Here is a 12,991-nt window from a genome sequence, read left to right on the forward strand (position 1 = left end):
AGTCAAATCAACAACTGCTGTGACAACAACTGTTGTCGCGACAACGCCTGCAACAACAACTACAACCACACCGAAAGCCATCAGAACTACTTTGGAGACAACAACAACTTCTGTGAAAGCTACTACAAAATTAGGATCAGCGACAACAACTGTCGCACAAATTACAACTAAAAAGGGCTCAACAACGACTACAGTCAAATCAACAACTGCTGTGACAACAACTGTTGTCGCGGCAACGCCTGCAACAACTACAACAACACCGAAAGCCATCAGAACTACTGTGGAGGCAACAACAACTTCTGTGAAACCTACTACAAAATTAGGATCAGCGACAACAACTGTCGCACAAATTAGAACTAAAAAGGGCTCAACAACGACTACAGTCAAATCAACAACTGCTGCCACGACAACGCCTGCAACAACAACTACAACAACGCCGAAAGCCATCAGAACTACTCTGGAGGCAACAACAACTTCTGTTAAACCTACTACAAAATTAGGATCAGCGACAACAACTGTCGCACAAATTACAACTAAAACGGGCTCAACAACGACTACAGTCAAATCAACAACTGCTGCCACGACAACGCCTGCAACAACAACTACAACAACGCCGAAAGCCATCAGAACTACTGTGGAGGCAACAACAACTTCTGTGAAACCTACTACAGAATTAGGATCAGCGACAACAACTGTCGCACAAATTACAACTAAAAAGGGCTCAACAACGACTACAGTCAAATCAACAACTGCTGCCACGACAACGCCTGCAACAACAACTACAACAACGCCGAAAGCCATCAGAACTACTGTGGAGGCAACAACAACTTCTGTGAAACCTACTACAAAATTAGGATCAGCGACAACAACTGTCGCACAAATTACAACTAAAAAGGGCTCAACAACGACTACAGTCAAATCACCAACTGCTGTGACAACAACTGTTGCCGCGACAACGCCTGCAACAACAACTACAACAACGCCGAAAGCCATCAGAACTACTGTGGAGGCAACAACAACTTCTGTGAAACCTACTACAAAATTAGGATCAGCGACAACAACTGTCGCACAAATTACAACTAAAAAGGGCTCAACAACGACTACAGTCAAATCAACAACTGCTGTGACAACAACTGTTGCCGCGACAACGCCTGCAACAACAACTACAACCACACCGAAAGCCATCAGAACTACTGTGGAGACAACAACAACTTCTGTGAAACCCACGACCAAATTAGGATCAGCGACAACAACTGTCGCACAAATTACAACTAAAAAGGGCTCAACAACGACTACAGTCAAATCAACAACTGCTGTGACAACAACTGTTGCCGCGACAACGCCTGTAACAAATACTACAACCACACCGAAAGCCATCAGAACTACTGTGGAGGCAACAACAACTTCTGTGAAACCTACTACAAAATTAGGATCAGCGACAACAACTGTCGCACAAATTACAACTAAAAAGGGCTCAACAACGACTACAGTCAAATCAACAACTGCTGCCACGACAACGCCTGCAACAACAACTACAACAACGCCGAAAGCCATCAGAACTACTGTGGAGGCAACAACAACTTCTGTTAAACCTACTACAAAATTAGGATCAGCGACAACAACTGTCGCACAAATTACAACTAAAACGGGCTCAACAACGACTACAGTCAAATCAACAACTGCTGCCACGACAACGCCTGCAACAACAACTACAACAACGCCGAAAGCCATCAGAACTACTGTGGAGGCAACATCAACTTCTGTGAAACCTACTACAGAATTAGGATCAGCGACAACAACTGTCGCACAAATTACAACTAAAAAAGGCTCAACAACGACTACAGTCAAATCAACAACTGCTGCCACGACAACGCCTGCAACAACAACTACAACAACGCCGAAAGCCATCAGAACTACTGTGGAGGCAACAACAACTTCTGTGAAACCTACTACAAAATTAGGATCAGCGACAACAACTGTCGCACAAATTACAACTAAAAAGGGCTCAACAACGACTACAGTCAAATCAACAACTGCTGCCACGACAACGCCTGCAACAACAACTACAACAACGCCGAAAGCCATCAGAACTACTGTGGAGACAACAACAACTTCTGTGAAACCTACTACAAAATTAGGATCAACGACAACAACTGTCGCACAAATTACAACTAAAAAGGGCTCAACAACGATTACAGTCAAATCAACAACTGCTGTGACAACAACTGTTGTCGCGACAACGCCTGCAACAACAACTACAACCACACCGAAAGCCATCAGAACTACTTTGGAGAAAACAACAACTTCTGTGAAACCCACGACCAAATTAGGATCAGCGACAACAACTGTCGCACAAATTACAACTAAAAAGGGCTCAACAACGACTACAGTCAAATCAACAACTGCTCCCACGACAACGCCTGCAACAACAACTACAACAACGCCGAAAGCCATCAGAACTACTGTGGAGGCAACAACAACTTCTGTGAAACCTACTACAAAATTAGGATCAGCGACAACAACTGTCTCACATATTACAACTAAAACGGGCTCAACAACGACTACAGTCAAATCAACAACTGCTGCCACGACAACGCCTGCAACAGCAACTACAACAACGCCGAAAGCCATCAGAACTACTGTGGAGGCAACAACAACTTCTGTGAAACCTACTACAGAATTAGGATCAGCGACAACAACTGTCGCACAAATTACAACTAAAAAGGGCTCAACAACGACTACAGTCAAATCAACAACTGCTGCCACGACAACGCCTGCAACAACAACTACAACAACGCCGAAAGCCATCAGAACTACTGTGGAGGCAACATCAACTTCTGTGAAACCTACTACAGAATTAGGATCAGCGACAACAACTGTCGCACAAATTACAACTAAAAAGGGCTCAACAACGACTACAGTCAAATCAACAACTGCTGCCACGACAACGCCTGCAACAACAACTACAACAACGCCGAAAGCCATCAGAACTACTGTGGAGGCAACAACAACTTCTGTGAAACCTACTACAAAATTAGGATCAGCGACAACAACTGTCGCACAAATTACAACTAAAAAGGGCTCAACAACGACTACAGTCAAATCAACAACTGCTGCCACGACAACGCCTGCAACAACAACTACAACAACGCCGAAAGCCATCAGAACTACTGTGGAGACAACAACAACTTCTGTGAAACCTACTACAAAATTAGGATCAACGACAACAACTGTCGCACAAATTACAACTAAAAAGGGCTCAACAACGATTACAGTCAAATCAACAACTGCTGTGACAACAACTGTTGTCGCGACAACGCCTGCAACAACAACTACAACCACACCGAAAGCCATCAGAACTACTTTGGAGAAAACAACAACTTCTGTGAAACCCACGACCAAATTAGGATCAGCGACAACAACTGTCGCACAAATTACAACTAAAAAGGGCTCAACAACGACTACAGTCAAATCAACAACTGCTCCCACGACAACGCCTGCAACAACAACTACAACAACGCCGAAAGCCATCAGAACTACTGTGGAGGCAACAACAACTTCTGTGAAACCTACTACAAAATTAGGATCAGCGACAACAACTGTCTCACATATTACAACTAAAACGGGCTCAACAACGACTACAGTCAAATCAACAACTGCTGCCACGACAACGCCTGCAACAGCAACTACAACAACGCCGAAAGCCATCAGAACTACTGTGGAGGCAACAACAACTTCTGTGAAACCTACTACAGAATTAGGATCAGCGACAACAACTGTCGCACAAATTACAACTAAAAAGGGCTCAACAACGACTACAGTCAAATCAACAACTGCTGCCACGACAACGCCTGCAACAACAACTACAACAACGCCGAAAGCCATCAGAACTACTGTGGAGGCAACAACAACTTCTGTGAAACCTACTACAAAATTAGGATCAGCGACAACAACTGTCGCACAAATTACAACTAAAAAGGGCTCAACAACGACTGCAGTCAAATCACCAACTGCTGTGACAACAACTGTTGCCGCGACAACGCCTGCAACAACAACTACAACAACGCCGAAAGCCATCAGAACTACTTTGGAGAAAACAACAACTTCTGTGAAACCCACGACCAAATTAGGATCAGCGACAACAACTGTCGCACAAATTACAACTAAAAAGGGCTCAACAACGACTACAGTCAAATCAACAACTGCTCCCACGACAACGCCTGCAACAACAACTACAACAACGCCGAAAGCCATCAGAACTACTGTGGAGGCAACAACAACTTCTGTGAAACCTACTACAAAATTAGGATCAGCGACAACAACTGTCTCACATATTACAACTAAAACGGGCTCAACAACGACTACAGTCAAATCAACAACTGCTGCCACGACAACGCCTGCAACAACAACTACAACAACGCCGAAAGCCATCAGAACTACTGTAGAGGCAACAACAACTTCTGTGAAACCTACTACAAAATTAGGATCAGCGACAACAACTGTCGCACAAATTACAACTAAAAAGGGCTCAACAACGACTACAGTCAAATCAACAACTGCTGTGACAACAACTGTTGTCGCGACGCCTGCAACAACAACTACAACCACACCGAAAGCCATCAGAACTACTTTGGAGACAACAACAACTTCTGTGAAAGCTACTACAAAATTAGGATCAGCGACAACAACTGTCGCACAAATTACAACTAAAAAGGGCTCAACAACGACTACAGTCAAATCAACAACTGCTGTGACAACAACTGTTGTCGCGACAACGCCTGCAACAACTACAACAACACCGAAAGCCATCAGAACTACTGTGGAGGCAACAACAACTTCTGTGAAACCTACTACAAAATTAGGATCAGCGACAACAACTGTCGCACAAATTACAACTAAAAAGGGCTCAACAACGACTACAGTCAAATCAACAACTGCTGCCACGACAACGCCTGCAACAACAACTACAACAACGCCGAAAGCCATCAGAACTACTGTGGAGACAACAACAACTTCTGTGAAACCTACTACAAAATTAGGATCAGCGACAACAACTGTCGCACAAATTACAACTAAAAAGGGCTCAACAACGACTACAGTCAAATCAACAACTGCTGTGACAACAACTGTTGTCGCGACAACGCCTGCAACAACAACTACAACAACGCCGAAAGCCATCAGAACTACTTTGGAGACAACAACAACTTCTGTGAAACCCACGACCAAATTAGGATCAGCGACAACAACTGTCGCACAAATTACAACTAAAAAGGGCTCAACAACGACTACAGTCAAATCAACAACTGCTCCCACGACAACGCCTGCAACAACAACTACAACAACGCCGAAAGCCATCAGAACTACTGTGGAGGCAACAACAACTTCTGTGAAACCTACTACAAAATTAGGATCAGCGACAACAACTGTCGCACAAATTACAACTAAAAAGGGCTCAACAACGACTACAGTCAAATCAACAACTGCTGTGACAATAACTGTTGTCGCGACAACGCCTGCAACAACAACTACAACCACACCGAAAGCCATCAGAACTACTTTGGAGACAACAACAACTTCTGTGAAACCCACGACCAAATTAGGATCAGCGACAACAACTGTCGCACAAATTACAACTAAAAAGGGCTCAACAACTACAGTCAAATCAACAACTGCTGTGACAACAACTGTTGTCGCGACAACGCCTGCAACAACAACTACAACCACACCGAAAACCATCAGAACTACTGTGGAGACAACAACAACTTCTGTGAAACCCACGACCAAATTAGGTTCAGCGACAACAACTGTCGCACAAATTACAACTAAAAAGGGCTCAACAACGACTACAGTCAAATCAACAACTGCTTCCATGACAACGCCTGCAACAACAACTACAACAACGTCGAAAGCCATCAGAACTACTGTGGAGACAACAACAACTTCTGTGAAACCTACTACAAAATTAGGATCAGCGACAACAACTGTCGCACAAATTACAACTAAAAAGGGCTCAACAACGACTACAGTCAAATCAACAACTGCTGCCACGACAACGCCTGCAACAACAACTACAACAACGCCGAAATCCATCAGAACTACTGTGGAGGCAACAACAACTTCTGTGAAACCTACTACAAAATTAGGATCAGCGACAACAACTGTCGCACAAATTACAACTAAAAAGGGCTCAACAACGACTACAGTCAAATCAACAACTGCTGTGACAACAACTGTTGTCGCGACAACGCCTGCAACAACAACTACAACCACACCGAAAGCCATCAGAACTACTGTGGAGACAACAACAACTTCTGTGAAACCCACGACCAAATTAGGATCAGCGACAACAACTGTCGCACAAATTACAACTAAAAAGGGCTCAACAACGACTACAGTCAAATCAACAACTGCTGCCACGACAACGCCTGCAACAACAACTACAACAACGCCGAAAGCCATCAGAACTACTGTGGAGGCAACAACAACTTCTGTGAAACCTACTACAAAATTAGGATCAGCGACAACAACTGTCGCACAAATTACAACTAAAAAGGGCTCAACAACGACTACAGTCAAATCAACAACTGCTGCCACGACAACGCCTGCAACAACACCTTCAACAACGCCGAAAGCCATCAGAACTACTGTGGAGACAACAACAACTTCTGTGAAACCTACCACAAAATTAGGATCAGCGACAACAACTGTCGCACATATTACAACTAAAAAGGGCTCAACAACGACTACAGTCAAATCAACAACTGCTGTGACAACAACTGTTGTCGCGACAACGCCTGCAACAACAACTACAACCACACCGAAAGCCATCAGAACTACTTTGGAGACAACAACAACTTCTGTGAAACCCACGACCAAATTAGGATCAGCGACAACAACTGTCGCACAAATTACAACTAAAAAGGGCTCAACAACGACTACAGTCAAATCAACAACTGCTGCCACGACAACGCCTGCAACAACAACTACAACAACGCCGAAATCCATCAGAACTACTGTGGAGGCAACAACAACTTCTGTGAAACCTACTACAAAATTAGGATCAGCGACAACAACTGTCGCACAAATTACAACTAAAAAGGGCTCAACAACGACTACAGTCACATCAACAACTGCTCCCACGACAACGCCTGCAACAACAACTACAACAACGCCGAAAGCCATCAGAACTACTGTGGAGGCAACAACAACTTCTGTGAAACCTACTACAAAATTAGGATCAGCGACAACAACTGTCGCACAAATTACAACTAAAAAGGGCTCAACAACGACTACAGTCAAATCAACAACTGCTGTGACAATAACTGTTGTCGCGACAACGCCTGCAACAACTACAACCACACCGAAAGCCATCAGAACTACTTTGGAGACAACAACAACTTCTGTGAAACCCACGACCAAATTAGGATCAGCGACAACAACTGTCGCACAAATTACAACTAAAAAGGGCTCAACAACTACAGTCAAATCAACAACTGCTGTGACAACAACTGTTGTCGCGACAACGCCTGCAACAACAACTACAACCACACCGAAAGCCATCAGAACTACTGTGGAGACAACAACAACTTCTGTGAAACCCACGACCAAATTAGGTTCAGCGACAACAACTGTCGCACAAATTACAACTAAAAAGGGCTCAACAACGACTACAGTCAAATCAACAACTGCTTCCATGACAACGCCTGCAACAACAACTACAACAACGTCGAAAGCCATCAGAACTACTGTGGAGACAACAACAACTTCTGTGAAACCTACTACAAAATTAGGATCAGCGACAACAACTGTCGCACAAATTACAACTAAAAAGGGCTCAACAACGACTACAGTCAAATCAACAACTGCTGCCACGACAACGCCTGCAACAACAACTACAACAACGCCGAAATCCATCAGAACTACTGTGGAGGCAACAACAACTTCTGTGAAACCTACTACAAAATTAGGATCAGCGACAACAACTGTCGCACAAATTACAACTAAAAAGGGCTCAACAACGACTACAGTCAAATCAACAACTGCTGTGACAACAACTGTTGTCGCGACAACGCCTGCAACAACAACTACAACCACACCGAAAGCCATCAGAACTACTGTGGAGACAACAACAACTTCTGTGAAACCCACGACCAAATTAGGATCAGCGACAACAACTGTCGCACAAATTACAACTAAAAAGGGCTCAACAACGACTACAGTCAAATCAACAACTGCTGCCACGACAATGCCTGCAACAACAACTACAACAACGCCGAAAGCCATCAGAACTACTGTGGAGGCAACAACAACTTCTGTGAAACCTACTACAAAATTAGGATCAGCGACAACAACTGTCGCACAAATTACAACTAAAAAGGGCTCAACAACGACTACAGTCAAATCAACAACTGCTGCCACGACAACGCCTGCAACAACACCTTCAACAACGCCGAAAGCCATCAGAACTACTGTGGAGACAACAACAACTTCTGTGAAACCTACCACAAAATTAGGATCAGCGACAACAACTGTCGCACAAATTACAACTAAAAAGGGCTCAACAACGACTACAGTCAAATCAACAACTGCTGTGACAACAACTGTTGTCGCGACAACGCCTGCAACAACAACTACAACCACACCGAAAGCCATCAGAACTACTGTGGAGACAACAACAACTTCTGTGAAACCCACGACCAAATTAGGATCAGCGACAACAACTGTCGCACAAATTACAACTAAAAAGGGCTCAACAACGACTACAGTCAAATCAACAACTGCTGCCACGACAACGCCTGCAACAACAACTACAACAACGCCGAAATCCATCAGAACTACTGTGGAGGCAACAACAACTTCTGTGAAACCTACTACAAAATTAGGATCAGCGACAACAACTGTCGCACAAATTACAACTAAAAAGGGCTCAACGACTACAGTCAAATCAACAACTGCTGTGACAACAACGGTTGTCGCGACAACGACTGCAACAACAACTACAACCACACCGAAAGCCATCAGAACTACTGTGGAGACAACAACAACTTCTGTGAAACCCACGACCAAATTAGGATCAGCGACAACAACTGTCGCACAAATTACAACTAAAAAGGGCTCAACAACGACTACAGTCAAATCAACAACTGCTGTGACAACAACTGTTGTCGCGACAACGCCTGCAACAACAACTACAACCACACCGAAAGCCATCAGAACTACTGTGGAGACAACAACAACTTCTGTGAAACCCACGACCAAATTAGGATCAGCGACAACAACTGTCGCACAAATTACAACTAAAAAGGGCTCAACAACGACTACAGTCAAATCAACAACTGCTGCCACGACAACGCCTGCAACAACAACTACAACAACGCCGAAAGCCATCAGAACTACTGTGGAGGCAACAACAACTTCTGTGAAACCTACTACAAAATTAGGATCAGTGACAACAACTGTCGCACAAATTACAACTAAAAAGGGCTCAACAACGACTACAGTCAAATCAACAACTGCTGCCACTACAACGCCTGCAACAACACCTTCAACAACGCCGAAAGCCATCAGAACTACTATGGAGACAACAACAACTTCTGTGAAACCTACCACAAAATTAGGATCAGCGACAACAACTGTCGCACAAATTACAACTAAAAAGGGCTCAACAACGACTACAGTCAAATCAACAACTGCTGCCACGACAACGCCTGCAACAACAACTACAACAACGCCGAAAGCCATCAGAACTACTGTGGAGACAACAACAACTTCTGTGAAACCTACTACAAAATTAGGATCAGCGACAACAACTGTCGCACAAATTACAACTAAAAAGGGCTCAACAACGACTACAGTCAAATCAACAACTGCTGTGACAACAACTGTTGTCGCGACAACGCCTGCAACAACAACTACAACCACACCGAAAGCCATCAGAACTACTGTGGAGACAACAACAACTTCTGTGAAACCCACGACCAAATTAGGTTCAGCGACAACAACTGTCGCACAAATTACAACTAAAAAGGGCTCAACAACGACTACAGTCAAATCAACAACTGCTGCCACGACAACGCCTGCAACAACAACTACAACAACGCCGAAAGCCATCAGAACTACTGTGGAGGCAACAACAACTTCTGTGAAACCTACTACAAAATTAGGATCAGCGACAACAACTGTCGCACAAATTACAACTAAAAAGGGCTCAACAACGACTACAGTCAAATCAACAACTGCTGCCACAACAACGCCTGCAACAACAACTACAACAACGCCGAAAGCCATCAGAACTACTGTGGAGACAACAACAACTTCTGTGAAACCTACTACAAAATTAGGATCAGCGACAACAACTGTCGCACAAATTACAACTAAAAAGGGCTCAACAACGACTACAGTCAAATCAACAACTGCTGTGACAACAACTGTTGTCGCGACAACGCCTGCAACAACAACTACAACCACACCGAAAGCCATCAGAACTACTATGGAGACAACAACAACTTCTGTGAAACCCACGACCAAATTAGGATCAGCGACAACAACTGTCGCACAAATTACAACTAAAAAGGGCTCAACAACGACTACAGTCAAATCAACAACTGCTTCCATGACAACGCCTGCAACAACAACTAAAACAACGCCGAAAGCCATCAGAACTACTGTGGAGACAACAACAACTTCTGTGAAACCTACTACAAAATTAGGATCAGCGACAACAACTGTCGCACAAATTACAACTAAAAAGGGCTCAACAACGACTACAGTCAAATCAACAACTGCTGTGACAACAACTGTTGTCGCGACAACGCCTGCAACAACAACTACAACCACACCGAAAGCCATCAGAACTACTGTGGAGACAACAACAACTTCTGTGAAACCCACGACCAAATTAGGTTCAGCGACAACAACTGTCGCACAAATTACAACTAAAAAGGGCTCAACAACGACTACAGTCAAATCAACAACTGCTGCCACGACAACGCCTGCAACAACAACTACAACAACGCCGAAAGCCATCAGAACTACTGTGGAGGCAACAACAACTTCTGTGAAACCTACTACAAAATTAGGATCAGCGACAACAACTGTCGCACAAATTACAACTAAAAAGGGCTCAACAACGACTACAGTCAAATCAACAACTGCTGCCACGACAACGCCTGCAACAACAACTACAACAACGCCGAAAGCCATCAGAACTACTGTGGAGGCAACAACAACTTCTGTGAAACCTACTACAAAATTAGGATCAGCGACAACAACTGTCGCACAAATTACAACTAAAAAGGGCTCAACAACGACTACAGTCAAATCAACAACTGCTGCCACGACAACGCCTGCAACAACACCTTCAACAACGCCGAAAGCCATCAGAACTACTGTGGAGACAACAACAACTTCTGTGAAACCTACCACAAAATTAGGATCAGCGACAACAACTGTCGCACATATTACAACTAAAAAGGGCTCAACAACGACTACAGTCAAATCAACAACTGCTGTGACAACAACTGTTGTCGCGACAACGCCTGCAACAACAACTACAACCACACCGAAAGCCATCAGAACTACTTTGGAGACAACAACAACTTCTGTGAAACCCACGACCAAATTAGGATCAGCAACAACAACTGTCGCACAAATTACAACTAAAAAGGGCTCAACAACGACTACAGTCAAATCAACAACTGCTGCCACGACAACGCCTGCAACAACAACTACAACAACGCCGAAATCCATCAGAACTACTGTGGAGGCAACAACAACTTCTGTGAAACCTACTACAAAATTAGGATCAGCGACAACAACTGTCGCACAAATTACAACTAAAAAGGGCTCAACGACTACAGTCAAATCAACAACTGCTGCCACGACAACGCCTGCAACAACAACTACAACCACACCGAAAGCCATCAGAACTACTGTGGAGACAACAACAACTTCTGTGAAACCCACGACCAAATTAGGATCAGCGACAACAACTGTCGCACAAATTACAACTAAAAAGGGCTCAACAACGACTACAGTCAAATCAACAACTGCTGTGACAACAACTGTTGTCGCGACAACGCCTGCAACAACAACTACAACCACACCGAAAGCCATCAGAACTACTTTGGAGACAACAACAACTTCTGTGAAACCCACGACCAAATTAGGATCAGCGACAACAACTGTCGCACAAATTACAACTAAAAAGGGCTCAACAACGACTACAGTCAAATCAACAACTGCTGTGACAACAACTGTTGTCGCGACAACGCCTGCAACAACAACTACAACCACACCGAAAGCCATCAGAACTACTTTGGAGACAACAACAACTTCTGTGAAACCCACGACCAAATTAGGATCAGCGACAACAACTGTCGCACAAATTACAACTAAAAAGGGCTCAACAACGACTACAGTCAAATCAACAACTGCTGTGACAACAACTGTTGCCGCGACAACGCCTGCAACAACAACTACAACCACACCGAAAGCCATCAGAACTACTGTGGAGACAACAACAACTTCTGTGAAACCCACGACCAAATTAGGTTCAGCGACAACAACTGTCGCACAAATTACAACTAAAAAGGGCTCAACAACGACTACAGTCAAATCAACAACTGCTGCCACGACAACGCCTGCAACAACAACTACAACAACGCCGAAAGCCATCAGAACTACTGTGGAGGCAACAACAACTTCTGTGAAACCTACTACAAAATTAGGATCAGCGACAACAACTGTCGCACAAATTACAACTAAAAAGGGCTCAACAACGACTACAGTCAAATCAACAACTGCTGCCACGACAACGCCTGCAACAACAACTACAACAACGCCGAAAGCCATCAGAACTACTGTGGAGGCAACAACAACTTCTGTGAAACCTACTACAAAATTAGGATCAGCGACAACAACTGTCGCACAAATTACAACTAAAAAGGGCTCAACAACGACTACAGTCAAATCAACAACTGCTGCCACGACA

General features: G+C 44.0%; 1 protein-coding gene across 1 annotated transcript in view; it reads left to right on the plus strand.

Annotated features, from left to right (window-relative positions):
• Positions 1-12,991, plus strand: part of LOC142904464 (uncharacterized) — a 106,010-nt gene that overhangs the window by 54,668 nt on the left and 38,351 nt on the right. The window contains exon 2 of the mRNA XM_076050570.1: positions 12,360-12,466. Coding sequence (XP_075906685.1) covers positions 12,360-12,466 — 107 coding nt within the window. The remainder of the gene's footprint in view (positions 1-12,359; positions 12,467-12,991) is intronic.

The sequence above is a fragment of the Nelusetta ayraudi genome, unplaced genomic scaffold (genome assembly GCF_046127955.1).
Source record: "Nelusetta ayraudi isolate G7.1 ecotype Tasmania unplaced genomic scaffold, CSIRO-AGI_Nayr_v1 ptg000128l, whole genome shotgun sequence".
Lineage (NCBI taxonomy): Eukaryota > Metazoa > Chordata > Actinopteri > Tetraodontiformes > Monacanthidae > Nelusetta > Nelusetta ayraudi.